The sequence below is a fragment of the Oncorhynchus mykiss genome, chromosome 13, assembly GCF_057628025.1.
Source record: "Oncorhynchus mykiss isolate SJ-2025 chromosome 13, ASM5762802v1, whole genome shotgun sequence".
Lineage (NCBI taxonomy): Eukaryota > Metazoa > Chordata > Actinopteri > Salmoniformes > Salmonidae > Oncorhynchus > Oncorhynchus mykiss.
The window spans coordinates 23,830,319-23,856,180 of NC_143034.1; the positions used below are offsets into that span (position 1 = coordinate 23,830,319).

At 41.8% G+C, this 25,862-nt stretch overlaps 3 protein-coding genes across 3 annotated transcripts; all 3 read right to left on the minus strand.

The window, feature by feature from the left end:
• Positions 1-1,947: 1,947 nt before the first annotated feature.
• Positions 1,948-13,872, minus strand: LOC149978788 (uncharacterized). The gene is made up of 5 exons (XM_090194326.1): positions 13,746-13,872; positions 7,979-9,515; positions 7,317-7,486; positions 2,829-3,079; positions 1,948-2,016 (listed from the first exon to the last, which is right to left on the minus strand). The coding sequence occupies exons 1-5, from the start codon at positions 13,870-13,872 to the stop codon at positions 1,948-1,950; spliced, it is 2,154 nt and encodes a 717-aa protein (XP_090050452.1).
• LOC149978789 (uncharacterized) lies at positions 13,777-15,462 on the minus strand. Its single transcript, XM_090194327.1, has one exon. It carries the CDS (start codon positions 15,460-15,462, stop codon positions 14,032-14,034), a length of 1,431 nt encoding a protein of 476 aa, XP_090050453.1. The 3' UTR covers positions 13,777-14,031.
• Positions 15,463-19,483: 4,021 nt separating this feature from the next.
• Positions 19,484-25,465, minus strand: LOC149978790 (uncharacterized). Its single transcript, XM_090195811.1, has one exon. The coding sequence runs from the start codon at positions 21,342-21,344 to the stop codon at positions 19,983-19,985; it is 1,362 nt and encodes a 453-aa protein (XP_090051937.1). The 5' UTR covers positions 21,345-25,465; the 3' UTR covers positions 19,484-19,982.
• Positions 25,466-25,862: the final 397 nt, after the last annotated feature.

Sequence of the window (25,862 nt, forward strand, 5' to 3'; positions counted from 1 at the left end):
TAGAATGTACTTTTAGGGAATAAGTTGTTGTTTTCAAAAAAGCACATCGACAATTTTCCTTTGTTGTTTGACAAAAGTTTTCAGTATTATGTTTTTATTAGTATTTATATAAGTCTGTGTTGATATTTGTGTTTTAATTTGTGTTAATAGGCCGTGTCACTCTACAAATGCTTCAACTCCCTATTCATATGTACTTTTTGTTGTCCCATACAGTAGATCTAGTTATAAACATAAATCCTTCAACCGAAAAACCATAGCTCTCTGTCCAGAGTGTTGATATCACATACAGACTAGTAGACAACATGTACATTACATTACCATGTTAGTTCAGAACGTTGGACATTACAGTGAACTTATAATAACAAACACAATCAGTAATCATCTGATTAGGAAAAACGCACCAATATGGTTCTTCGGGTCATGTGTCATGTCACATATCATGTGGGGACTGAGTTTTTGTTTGGTTTGTTCAGTTTGTTAATTTGTTTGCTTTTCATTGTCTCTGCTTCATTGTCTCTGCTAAAATCCGATACTGAGACTGTCCTCAGTGAAGATGGAACCTTGTAAATGTAAATGTGTGCAGGGACTTCAGGAGCCACCGTTGAATAAAGCCCTTTTCATTCCTTTAATATATTACGTTGAGTCGGTTTTCATTTCTGATTCTAGAAGTAATGAGTGAGAACGCATGTCATTCTCAAGAAAATGTGCAGACAAAAATATAAACGCAACATGCAACAATTTGAAAGATTTGACTGAGGTGCAGTTCACATAAGGAAATCAAACAATTGAAATAAATTAATTAGGTCCTGGGCAGGGGTGCTGCCATGGGAGGGCCTTGGATGGCATAGGCCCACCCACCTGGCAGCCAGACCCACCCACTGGGGAGCTAGGCCCAGCTAATCAGAATGAGTTTTTCCCTACAAACGGGCTTTATTACAGACAGAAATACTTCTCAGCCCCTGGTGTGGTCTGCCAAATTCGCTAAAACGACATTGGAAAGTTTATGGTAAAGAAATTAACATTGACTTCTCTAGTAATGGCTCTGGTGAACATTTCCGCAGTCAGCATGCCAATTGCACGCTCCCTCAAAACTTCTGACATCTGTGGCATTGTGTTGTGTGACAAAACTGCTCATTTTAAAGTGGCCTCTTCTTTTCCCCAGTACAAGATGCACCTGTGTAATGATCATGCAGTTTAATCAGCTTCTTGATATGCCACACCTGGCAGGTGGATGGATTATCTTGGCCAAGGAGAAATGCTCACTAACAGGGATGTAAACACAACATTTGAGAGAAATAACCTTTTTGTACATATGGAACACTTCTGGGATTTTATTTCAGCTCATGAAACATGGGACCAATACTTTACATGTTGCGTTAATATTTTTGTTCAGTGTAGTTACATTGTAACCAAATGTCAGCAAAAGTTTTCAGTTTTTCCACAATGTTACATGTTTCTGAAGGTCACAGTGCAGTTACTCATTGACAAGTACTGAAGTTGAACTGCTAAACCACTGCATTTGTTGTTGAATTCTACGATATTTGATGATAAATCTAGATGTGTAACATGAGTGACCCTCATTAGAGATGTATTGTGGGTTTTAATGAAGATCCAAAACACATTCAAATAAAATTCTACAAAGTTTACTGAAGATAGAAATGGATGGGGTGGGGGCTTAGGGATCAGGGTTGGGGTCAATTCATTTTCAATTCAGTCAATTCAGTAAGTAAACTGAAATTCCAATAGCAATTCAAATTTACCTCATTGCCTCCTATGAGAAACAATTGGAATTGGAATTTTAGTTGACTTGCTGAATTGACTGAATATATCTGGAATTCACCCCAACCCTGGTAGGGTTTGGTGTGGGGGAGAGGGGCAGGGGTGTAGGTGGCGTTGAGGAGAAACAGAAGCATCATTCTGGATGCCTTCAGCAGTGAGTGAGTGCCCTCAGTGGGTGACTTCAGCATTGAGGCGGTCAACCAAGTGAATGTGCTCCTTCTTGGAAGCCACTTTAGCCTGAAAACAGACAAGTAGACAACAGAGAAAAATATTTTAAAGACAACCATTAACACTGGATATTAGTATAACAATAGTTAATAAATGATAACATATTACAGTACAAAAGATTATATAAGTATATAAGTATTACTGACAGGCATCCTGTTCTTTCTTGTGAACAGTCTCCGTAGAGATGAGACGAATCCGCCCCTTGTTTCCTTCTGATTGGCTACAGCAGTGGATGAAACAATGTGGCCATCAGCGGTAGAGGTAGACATTTTCTCAGCAGAGTGCTCCAGGCTGGTAGCAATAGCATCAACCTCATGGACCGAAGCATTGCAACTCTCGGTTGAAAACATAGAAATAGTGATGACTAGTCTACTTCTCTTGGTTGAGACATCAGCCACATGGACCTCAGGTTGGTTGGAGTCTCTCAGTGTGGAATCATCACGATCCTTCACTCTAGCGTCACTGCTGGACAGAACCTGAGACACTAGGCCTGCAGCAGACTGGATCAGGTCATTCTCCACGATGGTAACACTGGTGGACAGAACCTGAGACACTAGGCCTGCAGCAGACTGGATCAGGTTGTCTTCCTCGATGGAAACACTGGTGGACAGAACCTGAGACACTAGGCCTGCAGCAGACTGGATCAGGTCATTCTCCACGATGGTAACACTGGTGGACAGAACCTGAGACACTAGACCTGCAGCAGACTGGATCAGGTCATTCTCCACGATGGAAACACTGGTGGACAGAACCTGAGACACTAGGACTGCAGCAGACTGGATCAGGTCATTCTCCACGATGGAAACACTGGTGGACAGAACCTGAGAAGTCTGCAGGAGTGTCAGTGGCTCCCACTCATCCAGGAAGAAGCTCTCGACAGAAGGGAAGCTTCTTCCTTTCAGAGCTGGGGGAATGTAGGGGGTGTACCCAACAGTCCAGAGCAGAGAGCTGTCGATGGCATTCTCGTAGTGGTACTTGTCACCAAGTACCTCTGCAAAGCTCTGAACAATTTTCCGACTCTCTGACTCTGGACCACCAAGGGCGTTGAGTTGGGTCACCGTTGACATCCACCCTGACAGAAACACCAACACAGGGTTAACTAAACTGATTTCAGCATTACAATTAAGGGATATTCTTCATTGCATTCTTCATATTCTTCATGCATCCCAATAACATCTCATTTCTGCTGAAGTGTGCACTCATTCACCACTTCCCACAAATCTAAAAACATTCGGCTAGTAGGGGCTAGGTAGAGTTTTAGCCATATTTAATATACCAGTCATTTCCTTTCAAATCAGTAAAGGGAGGTGAACAAGTGCACATTTTGGGTGGAAGAGAGAGAGATAATTGGGACATAAAGCATTTTCATTGGCCAAAATAAAACCATTGTCAGCTGGAAAACTTCATTTCGCATGGTTACATTGTTTGGTAACTAACAACAAACCCCTAAAGCCGTATCTTCTATGTTGTTTTTTATTTCCTTTCCAGTAGGAATTACACCTTCAATTAATATTTGTATTTACAGACGGAAATGTATGTTATTGTTCATACCTGAATTGACTTCGTTGTCCTTAATGGAACAACGTCTGTCTTCAGGGAAGATGAATGAAAAGCTTGCCATAATAATGCTGTCTCTCTCGTTGTTTGTCGATCAAGAACTGACGATTTATTGAGAGTTCTGGACATATCTCTTGGGTTCTGGAGTTCCATGTGAAGCGTCGGCATTGTGACCCTCTCGGTCGCATAGAGATGGAACACGTCATTGCACATTGTTTCGAATCAGAATGGAATTCTAATTCGCTTTACCACAAGCTATAGCCATAAACAAAATGTAAACAAGTTTAATTTCTTATTTTTAATTGATTATAAAATATAGAGTAATCTAGTGTCATAACACCATAACAACGTTTATGCATTACTGCAAAGAGACCGTGCGTAAAAGCGCAGGACGTGCGCACTGTCACAGAAATGAGTGTCCTCAGCCCTGCACTTTTCCTCACCTGGGCAGTGTAGGCGTACCCGCGCCTATAGTCATTTTGCCCTATCTCTCCAGTTCAGTGCCTTGTACACACACTTGCACATGTGTACAAAGCATTCAGAAAACAATAAAAAAAAATTCACCATATTCGACTATTGAGTGAAATAGAGCTCTCAGAAAAGGATGCTACGAATAGAGAATTTAAAGAACTGTACAGGCAGTCTTCTATTACAATACACGGTTCTGGCTATAGGCATTATATGATGGTTAGACAAACAGAAGGACAATTTGATATACGCTTGAGTCCTATTGTCTGTTATTTATCAAACAAAACTGACATTCACCAAGAACAATCAGAAAACACTATTATTTTTGACGAAGGCTCAATACTTTCTGCCAATTCAATGGTACATGACTGAGGCTCCACACACATGTGTAGTAGAGTTTTTGTTCAGGTAACATTGTACTGTGATATATATGAACATTAGAGAGGCTGCAGTATGGAGCCAGTCATTTTTCCCGAGTTGTCCACTCACTGCTGATGATGTAACAGAGCATCTACATGATGTAGCCAGCACAACATTTCAGGTTTCAGGTTTCAATTTCAATACCATGACTCAGTCATGTCACAAAGGAGATCACCGCAATAAGCCAGCAGAACAAGCAGAACAATACAGAAGAACCAGACACTGAAAATCAACCACCACCACCAAGCAAACCCCCCAGAGACCCAGAGGTAGCCACCGATCGACCCAAATCCACCTGCCAGGAATCCCTCTTCGGTGGCACCTTGTTCAACCTAGACTCTGTCTTCTCAGACACTATCTTTAGCGAGTCGGTAGTCACCACCACTACTAGTAACAACAGCAATAATAACGATAAGAACCAGACTTTCCTCTGTCTGAACCCAGAACTGGAACGTAACGTCCGTTTCCCGGCCCTGAGTCAGGAGTCCACTAACGGCACGGCACTGGGACGCATGGACAATGTACAGAGCCAAAATGGAGGACAAGAAGACTGTGAGAGTAATACTGTGGAAATCACTCCGTGCTGATTGCTGATGACAAGCAGTTTGTAGTTGCATGTATACGGTCCTGTATTGAGTTCTGCAATAGAAACAGGGAGTTGTGGATGTCAGTACCAACATAGTACCAACCATTACCAACGTAGAACTAATCATTACCAATGTAGTACCAACATTGTTTAAAAGAGATGCAAACATAATTATTTCCTATTGTGTTGATGCAATAACTGTTATTCTTCTTATAGGTGCTTTTGAAGTAGTGATGTTTTGGTTTTAGGCACTTTTCACAAGTCATTATAACTCTGTGTTATACAGTATTATAAGATCTCTGTTTCTGGGCTGAGATTATAGACTGTATATAATGATAAGATGAACTGAAAACATACAAAGACACATTCACATACTACACTTGTTTCTCTAATGTACAGATTTTTTATATTTAGTCCAAATGAAGATATAAATAGAATGTACTTTTAGGGAATAAGTTGTTGTTTTCAAAAAAGCACATTGACAATCTTCCTTTGTTGTTTGACAAAAGTTTTCAGTATTATGTTTTTATTAGTATTTATATAAGTCTGTGTTGATATTTGTGTTTTAATTTGTGTTAATAGGCCGTGTCACTCTACAAACGCTTCAACTCCCTATTCATATGTACTTTTTGTTGTCCCATACAGTAGATCTAGTTATAAACATAAATCCTTCAACCGAAAAACCATAGCTCTCTGTCCAGAGTGTTGATATCACATACAGACTAGTAGACAACATGTACATTACATTACCATGTTAGTTCAGAACGTTGGACATTACAGTGAACTTATAATAACAAACACAATCAGTAATCATCTGATTAGGAAAAACGCACCAATATGGTTCTTCGGGTCATGTGTCATGTCACATATCATGTGGGGACTGAGTTTTTGTTTGGTTTGTTCAGTTTGTTAATTTGTTTGCTTTTCATTGTCTCTGCTTCATTGTCTCTGCTAAAATCCGATACTGAGATTGTCCTCAGTGAAGATGGAACCTTGTAAATGTAAATGTGTGCAGGGACTTCAGGAGCCACCGTTGAATAAAGCCCTTTTCATTCCTTTAATATATTACGTTGAGTCGGTTTTCATTTCTGATTCTAGAAGTAATGAGTGAGAACGCATGTCATTCTCAAGAAAATGTGCAGACAAAAATATAAACGCAACATGCAACAATTTGAAAGATTTGACTGAGGTGCAGTTCACATAAGGAAATCAAACAATTGAAATAAATTAATTAGGTCCTGGGCAGGGGTGCTGCCATGGGAGGGCCTTGGATGGCATAGGCCCACCCACCTGGCAGCCAGACCCACCCACTGGGGAGCTAGGCCCAGCTAATCAGAATGAGTTTTTCCCTACAAACGGGCTTTATTACAGACAGAAATACTCCTCAGCCCCTGGTGTGGTCTGCCAAATTCGCTAAAACGACATTGGAAAGTTTATGGTAAAGAAATTAACATTGACTTCTCTAGTAATGGCTCTGGTGAACATTTCCGCAGTCAGCATGCCAATTGCACGCTCCCTCAAAACTTCTGACATCTGTGGCATTGTGTTGTGTGACAAAACTGCTCATTTTAAAGTGGCCTCTTCTTTTCCCCAGTACAAGATGCACCTGTGTAATGATCATGCAGTTTAATCAGCTTCTTGATATGCCACACCTGGCAGGTGGATGGATTATCTTGGCCAAGGAGAAATGCTCACTAACAGGGATGTAAACACAACATTTCAGAGAAATAACCTTTTTGTACATATGGAACACTTCTGGGATTTTATTTCAGCTCATGAAACATGGGACCAATACTTTACATGTTGCGCTTATATTTTTGTTCAGTGTAGTTACATTGTAACCAAATGTCAGCAAAAGTTTTCAGTTTTTCCACAATGTTACATGTTTCTGAAGGTCACAGTGCAGTTACTCATTGACAAGTACTGAAGTTGAACTGCTAAACCACTGCATTTGTTGTTGAATTCTACGATATTTGATGATAAATCTAGATGTGTAACATGAGTGACCCTCATTAGAGATGTATTGTGGGTTTTAATGAAGATCCAAAACACATTCAAATAAAATTCTACAAAGTTTACTGAAGATAGAAATGGATGGGGTGGGGGCTTAGGGATCAGGGTTGGGGTCAATTCATTTTCAATTCAGTCAATTCAGTAAGTAAACTGAAATTCCAATAGCAATTCAAATTTACCTCATTGCCTCCTATGAGAAACAATTGGAATTGGAATTTTAGTTGACTTGCTGAATTGACTGAATATATCTGGAATTCACCCCAACCCTGGTAGGGTTTGGTGTGGGGGAGAGGGGCAGGGGTGTAGGTGGCGTTGAGGAGAAACAGAAGCATCATTCTGGATGCCTTCAGCAGTGAGTGAGTGCCCTCAGTGGGTGACTTCAGCATTGAGGCGGTCAACCAAGTGAATGTGCTCCTTCTTGGAAGCCACTTTAGCCTGAAAACAGACAAGTAGACAACAGAGAAAAATATTTTAAAGACAACCATTAACACTGGATATTAGTATAACAATAGTTAATAAATGATAACATATTACAGTACAAAAGATTATATAAGTATATAAGTATTACTGACAGGCATCCTGTTCTTTCTTGTGAACAGTCTCCGTAGAGATGAGACGAATCCGCCCCTTGTTTCCTTCTGATTGGCTACAGCAGTGGATGAAACAATGTGGCCATCAGCGGTAGAGGTAGACATTTTCTCAGCAGAGTGCTCCAGGCTGGTAGCAATAGCATCAACCTCATGGACCGAAGCATTGCAACTCTCGGTTGAAAACATAGAAATAGTGATGACTAGTCTACTTCTCTTGGTTGAGACATCAGCCACATGGACCTCAGGTTGGTTGGAGTCTCTCAGTGTGGAATCATCACGATCCTTCACTCTAGCGTCACTGCTGGACAGAACCTGAGACACTAGGCCTGCAGCAGACTGGATCAGGTCATTCTCCACGATGGTAACACTGGTGGACAGAACCTGAGACACTAGGCCTGCAGCAGACTGGATCAGGTCATTCTCCACGATGGAAACACTGGTGGACAGAACCTGAGACACTAGGCCTGCAGCAGACTGGATCAGGTTGTCTTCCTCGATGGAAACACTGGTGGACAGAACCTGAGACACTAGGTCTGCAGCAGACTGAATCAGGTCATTCTCCACGATGGAAACACTGGTGGACAGAACCTGAGACACTAGGACTGCAGCAGACTGGATCAGGTCATTCTCCACGATGGAAACACTGGTGGACAGAACCTGAGACACTAGGCCTGCAGCAGACTGGATCAGGTCATTCTCCACGATGGAAACACTGGTGGACAGAACCTGAGACACTAGGCCTGCAGCAGACTGGATCAGGTCATTCTCCACGATGGAAACACTGGTGGACAGAACCTGAGACACTAGGACTGCAGCAGACTGGATCAGGTCATTCTCCATGATGGTAACACTGGTGGACAGAACCTGAGACACTAGGCCTGCAGCAGACTGGATCAGGTTGTCTTCCTCGATGGAAACACTGGTGGACAGAACCTGAGACACTAGGACTGCAGCAGACTGGATCAGGTCATTCTCCACGATGGAAACACTGGTGGACAGAACCTGAGACACTAGGCCTGCAGCAGACTGGATCAGGTTGTCTTCCTCGATGGAAACACTGGTGGACAGAACCTGAGACACTAGGACTGCAGCAGACTGGATCAGGTCATTCTCCACGATGGAAACACTGGTGGACAGAACCTGAGACACTAGGCCTGCAGCAGACTGGATCAGGTTGTCTTCCTCGATGGAAACACTGGTGGACAGAACCTGAGACACTAGGTCTGCAGCAGACTGAATCAGGTCATTCTCCACGATGGAAACACTGGTGGACAGAACCTGAGACACTAGGCCTGCAGCAGACTGGATCAGGTTGTCTTCCTCGATGGCAACACTGGTGCACAGAACCTGAGACACTAGGACTGCAGCAGACTGGATCAGGTCATTCTCCATGATGGTAACACTGGTGGACAGAACCTGAGACACTAGGACTGCAGCAGACTGGATCAGGTCATTCTCCACGATGGCAACACTGGTAGACAGAACCTGAGACACTAGGCCTGCAGCAGACTGGATCAGGTCATTCTCCACGATGGTAACACTGGTAGACAGAAGCTGAGACACTAGGCCTGCAGCAGACTGGATCCGGTTGTCTTCCTCGATGGAAACACTGGTGGACAGAACCTGAGAAGTCTGCAGGAGTGTCAGTGGCTCCCACTCATCCAGGAAGAAGCTCTCGACAGAAGGGAAGCTTCTTCCTTTCAGAGCTGGGGGAATGTAGGGGGTGTACCCAACAGTCCAGAGCAGAGAGCTGTCGATGGCATTCTCGTAGTGGTACTTGTCACCAAGTACCTCTGCAAAGCTCTGAACAATTTTCCGACTCTCTGACTCTGGACCACCAAGGGCGTTGAGTTGGGTCACCGTTGACATCCACCCTGACAGAAACACCAACACAGGGTTAACTAAACTGATTTCAGCATTACAATTAAGGGATATTCTTCATTGCATTCTTCATATTCTTCATGCATCCCAATAACATCTCATTTCTGCTGAAGTGTGCACTCATTCACCACTTCCCACAAATCTAAAAACATTCGGCTAGTAGGGGCTAGGTAGAGTTTTAGCCATATTTAATATACCAGTCATTTCCTTTCAAATCAGTAAAGGGAGGTGAACAAGTGGACATTTTGGGTGGAAGAGAGAGAGATAATTGGGACATAAAGCATTTTCATTGGCCAAAATAAAACCATTGTCAGCTGGAAAACTTCATTTCGCATGGTTACATTGTTTGGTAACTAACAACAAACCCCTAAAGCCGTATCTTCTATGTTGTTTTTTATTTCCTTTCCAGTAGGAATTACACCTTCAATTAATATTTGTATTTACAGACGGAAATGTATGTTATTGTTCATACCTGAATTGACTTCGTTGTCCTTAATGGAACAACGTCTGTCTTCAGGGAAGATGAATGAAAAGCTTGCCATAATAATGCTGTCTCTCTCGTTGTTTGTCGATCAAGAACTGACGATTTATTGAGAGTTCTGGACATATCTCTTGGGTTCTGGAGTTCCATGTGAAGCGTCGGCATTGTGACCCTCTCGGTCGCATAGAGATGGAACACGTCATTGCACATTGTTTCGAATCAGAATGGAATTCTAATTCGCTTTACCACAAGCTATAGCCATAAACAAAATGTAAACAAGTTTAATTTCTTATTTTTAATTGATTATAAAATATAGAGTAATCTAGTGTCATAACACCATAACAACGTTTATGCATTACTGCAAAGAGACCGTGCGTAAAAGCGCAGGACGTGCGCACTGTCACAGAAATGAGTGTCCTCAGCCCTGCACTTTTCCTCACCTGGGCAGTGTAGGCGTACCCGCGCCTATAGTCATTTTGCCCTATCTCTCCAGTTCAGTGCCTTGTACACACACTTGCACATGTGTACAAAGCATTCAGAAAACAATAAAAAAAAAATCACCATATTCGACTATTGAGTGAAATAGAGCTCTCAGAAAAGGATGCTACGAATAGAGAATTTAAAGAACTGTACAGGCAGTCTTCTATTACAATACACGGTTCTGGCTATAGGCATTATATGATGGTTAGACAAACAGAAGGACAATTTGATATACGCTTGAGTCCTATTGTCTGTTATTTATCAAACAAAACTGACATTCACCAAGAACAATCAGAAAACACTATTATTTTTGACGAAGGCTCAATACTTTCTGCCAATTCAATGGTATATGACTGAGGCTCCACACACATGTGTAGTAGAGTTTTTGTTCAAGTAACATTGTACTGTGATATATATGAACATTAGAGAGGCTGCAGTATGGAGCCAGTCATTTTTCCCGAGTTGTCCACTCACTGCTGATGATGTAACAGAGCATCTACATGATGTAGCCAGCACAACATTTCAGGTTTCAGGTTTCAATTTCAATACCATGACTCAGTCATGTCTCAAAGGAGATCACCGCAATAAGCCAGCAGAACAAGCAGAACAATACAGAAGAACCAGACACTGAAAATCAACCACCACCACCAAGCAAACCCCAGGAGACCCAGAGGTAGCCACCGATCGGCCCAAATCCACCTGCCAGGAATCCCTCTTCGGTGGCACCTTGTTCAACCTAGACTCTGTCTTCTCAGACACTATCTTTAGCGAGTCGGTAGTCACCACCACTACTAGTAACAACAGCAATAATAACGATAAGAACCAGACTTTCCTCTGTCTGAACCCAGAACTGGAGCGTAACGTCCGTTTCCCGGCCCTGAGTCAGGAGTCCACTAACGGCACGGCACTGGGACGCATGGACAATGTACAGAGCCAAAATGGAGGACAAGAAGACTGTGAGAGTAATACTGTGGAAATCACTCCATGCTGATTGCTGATGACAAGCAGTTTGTAGTTGCATGTATACGGTCCTGTATTGAGTTCTGCAATAGAAACAGGGAGTTGTGGATGTCAGTACCAACATAGTACCAACCATTACCAACGTAGAACTAATCATTACCAATGTAGTACCAACATTGTTTAAAAGAGATGCAAACATAATTATTTCCTATTGTGTTGATGCAATAACTGTTCTTCTTCTTATAGGTGCTTTTGAAGTAGTGATGTTTTGGTTTTAGGCACTTTTCACAAGTCATTATAACTCTGTGTTATACAGTATTATAAGATCTCTGTTTCTGGGCTGAGATTATAGACTGTATATAATGATAAGATGAACTGAAAACATACAAAGACACATTCACATACTACACTTGTTTCTCTAATGTACAGATTTTTTATATTTAGTCCAAATGAAGATATAAATAGAATGTACTTTTAGGGAATAAGTTGTTGTTTTCAAAAAAGCACATTGACAATCTTCCTTTGTTGTTTGACAAAAGTTTTCAGTATTATGTTTTTATTAGTATTTATATAAGTCTGTGTTGATATTTGTGTTTTAATTTGTGTTAATAGGCCGTGTCACTCTACAAATGCTTCAACTCCCTATTCATATGTACTTTTTGTTGTCCCATACAGTAGATCTAGTTATAAACATAAATCCTTCAACCGAAAAACCATAGCTCTCTGTCCAGAGTGTTGATATCACATACAGACTAGTAGACAACATGTACATTACATTACCATGTTAGTTCAGAACGTTGGACATTACAGTGAACTTATAATAACAAACACAATCAGTAATCATCTGATTAGGAAAAACGCACCAATATGGTTCTTCGGGTCATGTGTCATGTCACATATCATGTGGGGACTGAGTTTTTGTTTGGTTTGTTCAGTTTGTTAATTTGTTTGCTTTTCATTGTCTCTGCTTCATTGTCTCTGCTAAAATCCGATACTGAGACTGTCCTCAGTGAAGATGGAACCTTGTAAATGTAAATGTGTGCAGGGACTTCAGGAGCCACCGTTGAATAAAGCCCTTTTCATTCCTTTAATATATTACGTTGAGTCGGTTTTCATTTCTGATTCTAGAAGTAATGAGTGAGAACGCATGTCATTCTCAAGAAAATGTGCAGACAAAAATATAAACGCAACATGCAACAATTTGAAAGATTTGACTGAGGTGCAGTTCACATAAGGAAATCAAACAATTGAAATAAATTAATTAGGTCCTGGGCAGGGGTGCTGCCATGGGAGGGCCTTGGATGGCATAGGCCCACCCACCTGGCAGCCAGACCCACCCACTGGGGAGCTAGGCCCAGCTAATCAGAATGAGTTTTTCCCTACAAACGGGCTTTATTACAGACAGAAATACTCCTCAGCCCCTGGTGTGGTCTGCCAAATTCGCTAAAACGACATTGGAAAGTTTATGGTAAAGAAATTAACATTGACTTCTCTAGTAATGGCTCTGGTGAACATTTCCGCAGTCAGCATGCCAATTGCACGCTCCCTCAAAACTTCTGACATCTGTGGCATTGTGTTGTGTGACAAAACTGCTCATTTTAAAGTGGCCTCTTCTTTTCCCCAGTACAAGATGCACCTGTGTAATGATCATGCAGTTTAATCAGCTTCTTGATATGCCACACCTGGCAGGTGGATGGATTATCTTGGCCAAGGAGAAATGCTCACTAACAGGGATGTAAACACAACATTTGAGAGAAATAACCTTTTTGTACATATGGAACACTTCTGGGATTTTATTTCAGCTCATGAAACATGGGACCAATACTTTACATGTTGCGCTAATATTTTTGTTCAGTGTAGTTACATTGTAACCAAATGTCAGCAAAAGTTTTCAGTTTTTCCACAATGTTACATGTTTCTGAAGGTCACAGTGCAGTTACTCATTGACAAGTACTGAAGTTGAACTGCTAAACCACTGCATTTGTTGTTGAATTCTACGATATTTGATGATAAATCTAGATGTGTAACATGAGTGACCCTCATTAGAGATGTATTGTGGGTTTTAATGAAGATCCAAAACACATTCAAATAAAATTCTACAAAGTTTACTGAAGATAGAAATGGATGGGGTGGGGGCTTAGGGATCAGGGTTGGGGTCAATTCATTTTCAATTCAGTCAATTCAGTAAGTAAACTGAAATTCCAATAGCAATTCAAATTTACCTCATTGCCTCCTATGAGAAACAATTGGAATTGGAATTTTAGTTGACTTGCTGAATTGACTGAATATATCTGGAATTCACCCCAACTCTGGTAGGGTTTGGTGTGGGGGAGAGGGGCAGGGGTGTAGGTGGCGTTGAGGAGAAACAGAAGCATCATTCTGGATGCCTTCAGCAGTGAGTGAGTGCCCTCAGTGGGTGACTTCAGCATTGAGGCGGTCAACCAAGTGAATGTGCTCCTTCTTGGAAGCCACTTTAGCCTGAAAACAGACAAGTAGACAACAGAGAAAAATATTTTAAAGACAACCATTAACACTGGATATTAGTATAACAATAGTTAATAAATGATAACATATTACAGTACAAAAGATTATATAAGTATATAAGTATTACTGACAGGCATCCTGTTCTTTCTTGTGAACAGTCTCCGTAGAGATGAGACGAATCCGCCCCTTGTTTCCTTCTGATTGGCAACAGCAGTGGATGAAACAATGTGGCCATCAGCGGTAGAGGTAGACATTTTCTCAGCAGAGTGCTCCAGGCTGGTAGCAATAGCATCAACCTCATGGACCGAAGCATTGCAACTCTCGGTTGAAAACATAGAAATAGTGATGACTAGTCTACTTCTCTTGGTTGAGACATCAGCCACATGGACCTCAGGTTGGTTGGAGTCTCTCAGTGTGGAATCATCACGATCCTTCACTCTAGCGTCACTGCTGGACAGAACCTGAGACACTAGGCCTGCAGCAGACTGGATCAGGTCATTCTCCACGATGGAAACACTGGTGGACAGAACCTGAGACACTAGGCCTGCAGCAGACTGGATCAGGTTGTCTTCCTCGATGGAAACACTGGTGGACAGAACCTGAGACACTAGGCCTGCAGCAGACTGGATCAGGTCATTCTCCACGATGGTAACACTGGTGGACAGAACCTGAGATACTAGGACTGCAGCAGACTGGATCAGGTCATTCTCCACGATGGAAACACTGGTGGACAGAACCTGAGATACTAGGACTGCAGCAGACTGGATCAGGTCATTCTCCATGATGACAACACTGGTGGACAGAACCTGAGACACTAGGACTGCAGCAGACTGGATCAGGTCATTCTCCACGATGGTAACACTGGTGGACAGAACCTGAGATACTAGGCCTGCAGCAGACTGGATCAGGTCATTCTCCACGATGGCAACACTGGTGGACAGAACCTGAGACACTAGGCCTGCAGCAGACTGGATCAGGTTGTCTTCCTCGATGGAAACACTGGTGGACAGAACCTGAGACACTAGGACTGCAGCAGACTGGATCAGGTCATTCTCCACAATGGAAACACTGGTGGACAGAACCTGAGACACTAGGCCTGTGTCAGACTGGATCAGGTCATTCTCCACGATGGAAACACTGGTGGACAGAACCTGAGACACTAGGCCTGCAGCAGACTGGATCAGGTCATTCTCCACGATGGTAACACTGGTAGACAGAAGCTGAGACACTAGGCCTGCAGCAGACTGGATCCGGTTCTCTTCCTCGATTGAAACACTGGTGTACAGAACCTGAGAAGTCTGCAGGAGTGTCAGTGGCTCCCACTCATCCAGGAAGAAGCTCTCGACAGAAGGGAAGCTTCTTCCTTTCAGAGCTGGGGGAATGTAGGGGGTGTACCCAACAGTCCAGAGCAGAGAGCTGTCGATGGCATTCTCGTAGTGGTACTTGTCACCAAGTACCTCTGCAAAGCTCTGAACAATTTTCCGACTCTCTGACTCTGGACCACCAAGGGCGTTGAGTTGGGTCACCGTTGACATCCACCCTGACAGAAACACCAACACAGGGTTAACTAAACTGATTTCAGCATTACAATTAAGGGATATTCTTCATTGCATTCTTCATATTCTTCATGCATCCCAATAACATCTCATTTCTGCTGAAGTGTGCACTCATTCACCACTTCCCACAAATCTAAAAACATTCGGCTAGTAGGGGCTAGGTAGAGTTTTAGCCATATTTAATATACCAGTCATTTCCTTTCAAATCAGTAAAGGGAGGTGAACAAGTGCACATTTTGGGTGGAAGAGAGAGAGATAATTGGGACATAAAGCATTTTCATTGGCCAAAATAAAACCATTGTCAGCTGGAAAACGTCATTTCGCATGGTTACATTGTTTGGTAACTAACAACAAACCCCTAAAGCCGTATCTTCTATGTTGTTTTTTATTTCCTTTCCAGTAGGAATTACACCTTCAATTAATATTTGTATTTACAGACGGAAATGTATGTTATTGTTCATACCTGAATTGACTTCGTTGTCCTTAATGGAACAACGTCTGTCTTCAGGGAAGATGAATGAAAAGCTTGCCATAATAATGCTGTCTCTCTCGTTGTTTGTCGATCAAGAACTGACGATTTATTGAGAGTTCTGGACATATCTCTTGGGTTCTGGAGTTCCATGTGAAGCGTCGGCATTGTGACCCTCTCGGTCGCATAGAGATGGAACACGTCATTGCACATTGTTTCGAATCAGAATGGAATTCTAATTCGCTTTACCACAAGCTATAGCCATAAACAAAATGTAAACAAGTTGAATTTCTTATTTTTAATTGATTATAAAATATAGAGTAATCTAGTGTCATAACACCATAACAACGTTTATGCATTACTACAAAGAGACCGTGCGTAAAAGCGCAGGACGTGCGCACTGTCACAGAAATGAGTGTCCTCAGCCCTGCACTTTTCCTCACCTGGGCAGTGTAGGCGTACCCGCGCCTATAGTCATTTTGCCCTATCTCTCCAGTTCAGTGCCTTGTACACACACTTGCATATGTGTACAAAGCATTCAGAAAACAATTAAAAAAATTCACCATATTCGACTATTGAGTGAAATAGAGCTCTCAGAAAAGGATGCTACGAATAGAGAATTTAAAGAACTGTACAGGCAGTCTTCTATTACAATACACGGTTCTGGCTATAGGCATTATATGATGGTTAGACAAACAGAAGGACAATTTGATATACGCTTGAGTCCTATTGTCTGTTATTTATCAAACAAAACTGACATTCACCAAGAACAATCAGAAAATACTATTATTTTTGACGAAGGCTCAATACTTTCTGCCAATTCAATGGTACATGACTGAGGCTCCACACACATGTGTAGTAGAGTTTTTGTTCAGGTAACATTGTACTGTGATATATATGAACATTAGAGAGGCTGCAGTATGGAGCCAGTCATTTTTCCCGAGTTGTCCACTCACTGCTGATGATGTAACAGAGCATCTACATGATGTAGCCAGCACAACATTTCAGGTTTCAGGTTTCAATTTCAATACCATGACTCAGTCATGTCTCAAAGGAGATCACCGCAATAAGCCAGCAGAACAAGCAGAACAATACAGAAGAACCAGACACTGAAAATCAACCACCACCACCAAGCAAACCCCAGGAGACCCAGAGGTAGCCACCGATCGGCCCAAATCCACCTGCCAGGAATCCCTCTTCGGTGGCACCTTGTTCAACCTAGACTCTGTCTTCTCAGACACTATCTTTAGCGAGTCGGTAGTCACCACCACTACTAGTAACAACAGCAATAATAACGATAAGAACCAGACTTTCCTCTGTCTGAACCCAGAACTGGAGCGTAACGTCCGTTTCCCGGCCCTGAGTCAGGAGTCCACTAACGGCACGGCACTGGGACGCATGGACAATGTACAGAGCCAAAATGGAGGACAAGAAGACTGTGAGAGTAATACTGTGGAAATCACTCCGTGCTGATTGCTGATGACAAGCAGTTTGTAGTTGCATGTATACGGTCCTGTATTGAGTTCTGCAATAGAAACAGGGAGTTGTGGATGTCAGTACCAACATAGTACCAACCATTACCAACGTAGAACTAATCATTACCAATGTAGTACCAACATTGTTTAAAAGAGATGCAAACATAATTATTTCCTATTGTGTTGATGCAATAACTGTTCTTCTTCTTATAGGTGCTTTTGAAGTAGTGATGTTTTGGTTTTAGGCACTTTTCACAAGTCATTATAACTCTGTGTTATACAGTATTATAAGATCTCTGTTTCTGGGCTGAGATTATAGACTGTATATAATGATAAGATGAACTGAAAACATACAAAGACACATTCACATACTACACTTGTTTCTCTAATGTACAGATTTGTTATATTTAGTCCAAATGAAGATATAAATAGAATGTACTTTTAGGGAATAAGTTGTTGTTTTCAAAAAAGCACATTGACAATCTTCCTTTGTTGTTTGACAAAAGTTTTCAGTATTATGTTTTTATTAGTATTTATATAAGTCTGTGTTGATATTTGTGTTTTAATTTGTGTTAATAGGCCGTGTCACTCTACAAATGCTTCAACTCCCTATTCATATGTACTTTTTGTTGTCCCATACAGTAGATCTAGTTATAAACATAAATCCTTCAACCGAAAAACCATAGCTCTCTGTCCAGAGTGTTGATATCACATACAGACTAGTAGACAACATGTACATTACATTACCATGTTAGTTCAGAACGTTGGACATTACAGTGAACTTATAATAACAAACACAATCAGTAATCATCTGATTAGGAAAAACGCACCAATATGGTTCTTCGGGTCATGTGTCATGTCACATATCATGTGGGGACTGAGTTTTTGTTTGGTTTGTTCAGTTTGTTTATTTGTTTGCTTTTCATTGTCTCTGCTTCATTGTCTCTGCTAAAATCCGATACTGAGATTGTCCTCAGTGAAGATGGAACCTTGTAAATGTAAATGTGTGCAGGGACTTCAGGAGCCACCGTTGAATAAAGCCCTTTTCATTCCTTTAATATATTACGTTGAGTCGGTTTTCATTTCTGATTCTAGAAGTAATGAGTGAGAACGCATGTCATTCTCAAGAAAATGTGCAGACAAAAATATAAACGCAACATGCAACAATTTGAAAGATTTGACTGAGGTGCAGTTCACATAAGGAAATCAAACAATTGAAATAAATTAATTAGGTCCTGGGCAGGGGTGCTGCCATGGGAGGGCCTTGGATGGCATAGGCCCACCCACCTGGCAGCCAGACCCACCCACTGGGGAGCTAGGCCCAGCTAATCAGAATGAGTTTTTCCCTACAAACGGGCTTTATTACAGACAGAAATACTCCTCAGCCCCTGGTGTGGTCTGCCAAATTCGCTAAAACGACATTGGAAAGTTTATGGTAAAGAAATTAACATTGACTTCTCTAGTAATGGCTCTGGTGAACATTTCCGCAGTCAGCATGCCAATTGCACGCTCCCTCAAAACTTCTGACATCTGTGGCATTGTGTTGTGTGACAAAACTGCTCATTTTAAAGTGGCCTCTTCTTTTCCCCAGTACAAGATGCACCTGTGTAATGATCATGCAGTTTAATCAGCTTCTTGATATGCCACACCTGGCAGGTGGATGGATTATCTTGGCCAAGGAGAAATGCTCACTAACAGGGATGTAAACACAACATTTGAGAGAAATAACCTTTTTGTACATATGGAACACTTCTGGGATTTTATTTCAGCTCATGAAACATGGGACCAATACTTTACATGTTGCGCTAATATTTTTGTTCAGTGTAGTTACATTGTAACCAAATGTCAGCAAAAGTTTTCAGTTTTTCCACAATGTTACATGTTTCTGAAGGTCACAGTGCAGTTACTCATTGACAAGTACTGAAGTTGAACTGCTAAACCACTGCATTTGTTGTTGAATTCTACGATATTTGATGATAAATCTAGATGTGTAACATGAGTGACCCTCATTAGAGATGTATTGTGGGTTTTAATGAAGATCCAAAACACATTCAAATAAAATTCTACAAAGTTTACTGAAGATAGAAATGGATGGGGTGGGGGCTTAGGGATCAGGGTTGGGGTCAATTCATTTTCAATTCAGTCAATTCAGTAAGTAAACTGAAATTCCAATAGCAATTCAAATTTACCTCATTGCCTCCTATGAGAAACAATTGGAATTGGAATTTTAGTTGACTTGCTGAATTGACTGAATATATCTGGAATTCACCCCAACCCTGGTAGGGTTTGGTGTGGGGGAGAGGGGCAGGGGTGTAGGTGGCGTTGAGGAGAAACAGAAGCATCATTCTGGATGCCTTCAGCAGTGAGTGAGTGCCCTCAGTGGGTGACTTCAGCATTGAGGCGGTCAACCAAGTGAATGTGCTCCTTCTTGGAAGCCACTTTATCCTGAAAACAGACAAGTAGACAACAGAGAAAAATATTTTAAAGACAACCATTAACACTGGATATTAGTATAACAATAGTTAATAAATGATAACATATTACAGTACAAAAGATTATATAAGTATATAAGTATTACTGACAGGCATCCTGTTCTTTCTTGTGAACAGTCTCCGTAGAGATGAGACGAATCCGCCCCTTGTTTCCTTCTGATTGGCTACAGCAGTGGATGAAACAATGTGGCCATCAGCGGTAGAGGTAGACATTTTCTCAGCAGAGTGCTCCAGGCTGGTAGCAATAGCATCAACCTCATGGACCGAAGCATTGCAACTCTCGGTTGAAAACATAGAAATAGTGATGACTAGTCTACTTCTCTTGGTTGAGACATCAGCCACATGGACCTCAGGTTGGTTGGAGTCTCTCAGTGTGGAATCATCACGATCCTTCACTCTAGCGTCACTGCTGGACAGAACCTGAGACACTAGGCCTGCAGCAGACTGGATCTGGTCATTCTCCACGATGGAAACACTGGTGGACAGAACCTGAGACACTAGGCCTGCAGCAGACTGGATCAGGTCATTCTCCACGATGGAAACACTGGTGGACAGAACCTGAGACACTAGGACTGCAGCAGACTGGATCAGGTCATTCTCCATGATGGTAACACTGGTGGACAGAACCTGAGACACTAGGACTGCAGCAGACTGAATCAGGTCATTCCCCACGATGGAAACACTGGTGGACAGAACCTGAGACACTAGGACTGCAGCAGACTGGATCAGGTCATTCTCCATGATGGTAACACTGGTGGACAGAACCTGAGACACTAGGCCTGCAGCAGACTGGATCAGGTTGTCTTCCTCGATGGAAACACTGGTGGACAGAACCTGAGACACTAGGCCTGCAGCAGACTGAATCAGGTCATTCTCCACGATGGAAACACTGGTGGACAGAACCTGAGACACTAGGCCTGCAGCAGACTGGATCAGGTCATTCTCCACGATGGCAACACTGGTGGACAGAACCTGAGACACTAGGACTGCAGCAGACTGGATCAGGTCATTCTCCACGATGGAAACACTGGTGGACAGAACCTGAGACACTAGGACTGCAGCAGACTGGATCAGGTCATTCTCCACGATGGAAACACTGGTAGACAGAAGCTGAGACACTAGGCCTGCAGCAGACTGGATCCGGTTGTCTTCCTCGATGGAAACACTGGTGGACAGAACCTGAGAAGTCTGCAGGAGTGTCAGTGGCTCCCACTCATCCAGGAAGAAGCTCTCGACAGAAGGGAAGCTTCTTCCTTTCAGAGCTGGGGGAATGTAGGGGGTGTACCCAACAGTCCAGAGCAGAGAGCTGTCGATGGCATTCTCGTAGTGGTACTTGTCACCAAGTACCTCTGCAAAGCTCTGAACAATTTTCCGACTCTCTGACTCTGGACCACCAAGGGCGTTGAGTTGGGTCACCGTTGACATCCACCCTGACAGAAACACCAACACAGGGTTAACTAAACTGATTTCAGCATTACAATTAAGGGATATTCTTCATTGCATTCTTCATATTCTTCATGCATCCCAATAACATCTCATTTCTGCTGAAGTGTGCACTCATTCACCACTTCCCACAAATCTAAAAACATTCGGCTAGTAGGGGCTAGGTAGAGTTTTAGCCATATTTAATATACCAGTCATTTCCTTTCAAATCAGTAAAGGGAGGTGAACAAGTGGACATTTTGGGTGGAAGAGAGAGAGATAATTGGGACATAAAGCATTTTCATTGGCCAAAATAAAACCATTGTCAGCTGGAAAACTTCATTTCGCATGGTTACATTGTTTGGTAACTAACAACAAACCCCTAAAGCCGTATCTTCTATGTTGTTTTTTATTTCCTTTCCAGTAGGAATTACACCTTCAATTAATATTTGTATTTACAGACGGAAATGTATGTTATTGTTCATACCTGAATTGACTTCGTTGTCCTTAATGGAACAACGTCTGTCTTCAGGGAAGATGAATGAAAAGCTTGCCATAATAATGCTGTCTCTCTCGTTGTTTGTCGATCAAGAACTGACGATTTATTGAGAGTTCTGGACATATCTCTTGGGTTCTGGAGTTCCATGTGAAGCGTCGGCATTGTGACCCTCTCGGTCGCATAGAGATGGAACACGTCATTGCACATTGTTTCGAATCAGAATGGAATTCTAATTCGCTTTACCACAAGCTATAGCCATAAACAAAATGTAAACAAGTTTAATTTCTTATTTTTAATTGATTATAAAATATAGAGTAATCTAGTGTCATAACACCATAACAACGTTTATGCATTACTGCAAAGAGACCGTGCGTAAAAGCGCAGGACGTGCGCACTGTCACAGAAATGAGTGTCCTCAGCCCTGCACTTTTCCTCACCTGGGCAGTGTAGGCGTACCCGCGCCTATAGTCATTTTGCCCTATCTCTCCAGTTCAGTGCCTTGTACACACACTTGCACATGTGTACAAAGCATTCAGAAAACAATTAAAAAAAAAATCACCATATTCGACTATTGAGTGAAATAGAGCTCTCAGAAAAGGATGCTACGAATAGAGAATTTAAAGAACTGTACAGGCAGTCTTCTATTACAATACACGGTTCTGGCTATAGGCATTATATGATGGTTAGACAAACAGAAGGACAATTTGATATATGCTTGAGTCCTATTGTCTGTTATTTATCAAACAAAACTGACATTCACCAAGAACAATCAGAAAATACTATTATTTTTGACGAAGGCTCAATCCTTTCTGCCAATTCAATGGTATATGACTGAGGCTCCACACACATGTGTAGTAGAGTTTTTGTTCAGGTAACATTGTACTGTGATATATATGAACATCAGAGAGGCTGCAGTGTGGAGCCAGTCGTTTCCCCCGAGTTGTCCACTCACTGCTGATGATGTAACAGAGCATCTACATGATGTAGCCAGCACAACATTTCAGGTTTCAGGTTTCAATTTCAATACCATGACTCAGTCATGTCTCAAAGGAGATCATCGCAATAAGCCAGCAGAACAAGCAGAACAATACAGAAGAACCAGACACTGATAATCAACCACCACCACCGAGCAAACCCCCCAGAGACCCAGAGGTAGCCACCGATCGACCCAAATCCACCTGCCAGGAATCCCTCTTCGGTGGCACCTTGTTCAACCTAGACTCTGTCTTCTCAGACACTATCTTTAGCGAGTCGGTAGTCACCACCACTACTAGTAACAACAGCAATAATAACGATAAGAACCAGACTTTCCTCTGTCTGAACCCAGAACTGGAGCGTTCAGTTTCCCACCCCTGAGGCAGGGGTCCACTAACGGCACGGCACCGGGACACATGGACAATGTACAGAGCCAAAATGGAGGACATGAAGACTGTGGAAATCACTCAGTGCTGATGACAAGCAGTTTGTAGTTACGTGTATATAGTCCTGTATTGAGTTCTGCAATAGAAACAGGGAGTTGTGGATGTCAGTACCAACGTAATACCAACCATTACCAACGTAGAACTAACCATTACCAACGTAGTACCAACATTGTTTAAAAGAGAAGCAAACATCAGAATGATTTCCTATTGTCTTAATGCAATAACTGTTCTTCTACTTATAGGTGCTTTTGAAGTTTTCAAGTCTTAATTTCAATACCATGACTCAAAGGCAAGTACAATAATCACCATCTCACTATTTCATAACCCACATTTAAATCAAATCCAATTTTATTGTTCACATACACATATTTAGCAGATGTTACTGTGGGTGTAGCGAAATGCTTGTGCTCCTAGCTCCAACGGTGCAGTAATTTAAATGAGATGGTAGACTTACTTTGCCATAGACGCCTACACATGAAATATCAAATGATTATTCATGAAATAGGATAGGAATTCCTACAGGGATTCCTAAAATGGGCATCCCCTCGAATTCAACACCTGATAAAATAGTGAGCAAAGGGGAACTGTATCATTTGTAGTATATCCAACACAGGTGTGGAGGGTCACCTGATTGTGAGAATCATCAAAGTGAACTGCCTGGATTTCACTGGTGTATTTACACAGGTAGTTCTCTGCCAAGTCAATCTGCACGATGATCTCCTCTTTCCGCAGATTCTCTTTTAATTCTCTCAGTTTGGAGTATTGGTGTGGAATGTTGTACACCTGTTTCCCCAACTTCTCTTTCAATCCTTTGAAGAAGTCCTCCAGTAGAATCTGCAGTGCCACACTCCCTTTCTTTTACTGTCAAATGCACTGTGAACTTCTCCATGTTTCCCTAATTGTTGTTCTTCTTCTTCTCTCTCTTCAGCTTTGTTTTCCCAAACCAAGCCACCATTGTCTGCTCAACAACATCAAAGTCAGATGTTTTATGCTCTTTGGCTTGACAAAGGGAGCACTCTGTGTACATGCACTCTTTCTTCAGGTTCTCACAGCACAAAGACTCAATAACTTTCTCAATGTTGCTGCAGCTGATCCCTTTGTGATGCTGTAGTTTGTCTGACATGAACTGGAGGTTGGCGTGGGGTTTTGCAGAGGCATGTGTCCCCATCTTGGACTGTTGGCTTGACAACCCAAAAGAGGACATATTTTGCAGAATTCATAGTAGGACATTTTAATCTCTGAATATTCCCTCTTAAATGTCTGAAAAGAAGCGCATCTGCTTTTTTTTTCTTGTTCCTCGTTAGTGTGTCCTTTTCCCCCTGTTGTTGCTCTGCTGTTGTCATCCCGTTGATAGAATCGAGTGGTTTTCTCTTCTGTGGCTGTGCTAATTCTGTTCCACTACTTTTTCTTGGAGTATTAAAGACTTGTTGGCCTGTTTTCATTTGCCTTCATTGCTTTTGCTGAAAATCAAAATTGTCTGTTTGAGGCTTTGGCCAGGCCATACTTTCTCAGGATGTTGCCTCTGAGCATTTTTGAAGCCACTTGTTTGTCCTTGGCACTGCACGTTTTTTTATACTTTGGCTTTAACTCTGCAATGATGGCATTTTGAAACAATAAAATCCTTCTCAAGTTCTTCGGAGTTCCCGCCATTAGCTGTTTAGTCTTTGTCTTTGGGGAATCTTGTCTCTCCATTTTCTTCATCAGTTGATCATACCTTGTTTGGTATTTCTCAGCTTTCCTTGAAGCTTTATCAAGTTTGACATTTGCCATGCAAAGATCTTTGTATGTTTTTGAGCAACCTTTTCCAACCTTTTTCCTTGCAGCAATTATTCGACTTCTCATTCCTGTTGAGGACAATGAGGAAGGGGTATCAGGGCATGCATCAGGGGCAGATAAGGCAAGAGCAGGTATGTTGGCCTCATGTTCTGGCTGCAAGTCATCTGGTGACGGAGGTGGTGTGTTGGCTGATAGGTTGGTCTCCCATTGCAACTGTTCTCTTTAAAGTCTGTCTTCTATTCCATTGGTTGCATTTTCATTGCCATCTCTTACTTCTTTGTTGTCACTTTGTAAGCTCAGAGAGAGATTTCACTTCTCCCTTCTCTTTTTTCTTCCAGTATCTCTCCCTGTCTTTTTGCAGATGTTACTGGTATCATATAGGATCATTTTTTATTTTGTTTCTATGTCTGTGTCCTCTGTGCTGTTTTATGTGGCATCTTCTAAAAACAATTAATACATCTATTATTTTAATGGCTAACTACTTAAGTTCTCAACTTGTGCACACCTTGGAGGCTTGTCTAGAATAAACTAATTTATAACATTATTAAATAAGCCTAAAGTAAAAAATAAAATAAAAATACAATTAATAACATAATGGACTTTAGTCATTTCCACCACAGTTAAGTTTGTGATCGAAATGACTGTGATGGAAATGAGCTTCTACAGTTATTGGAGAAAAATGGCAGGCTGCTCAGCATGCTTTGGCTAGTATTACAGCTAACATATAGCTAACACTAAATACATCAAATATACAAAAAACATCTAAATTCTACCACGAATTAAATCAATTATAGCTTGTTTGGAAATGGCTGACAATAAATAACA

Bases quoted from the DNA above. Each gene is read 5' to 3' on its own strand.
- LOC149978788 (XM_090194326.1), bottom strand. From the start codon at position 13,872: ATGCTGAAGTCACCCACTGAGGGCACTCACTCACTGCTGAAGGCATCC. The intron at 7,487-7,978 runs GTCTGCTGCAGG...GTCTGTTTTCAG, and splicing joins GTGGAGAATGACCTGATCCA to GCTAAAGTGGCTTCCAAGAA. The intron at 3,080-7,316 runs GTTGGGGTGAAT...TGTTTCTGTCAG, and splicing joins CCACACCAAACCCTACCAGG to GGTGGATGTCAACGGTGACC.
- LOC149978789 (XM_090194327.1), bottom strand. From the start codon at position 15,462: ATGTCAACGGTGACCCAACTCAACGCCCTTGGTGGTCCAGAGTCAGAG.
- LOC149978790 (XM_090195811.1), bottom strand. From the start codon at position 21,344: ATGTCAACGGTGACCCAACTCAACGCCCTTGGTGGTCCAGAGTCAGAG.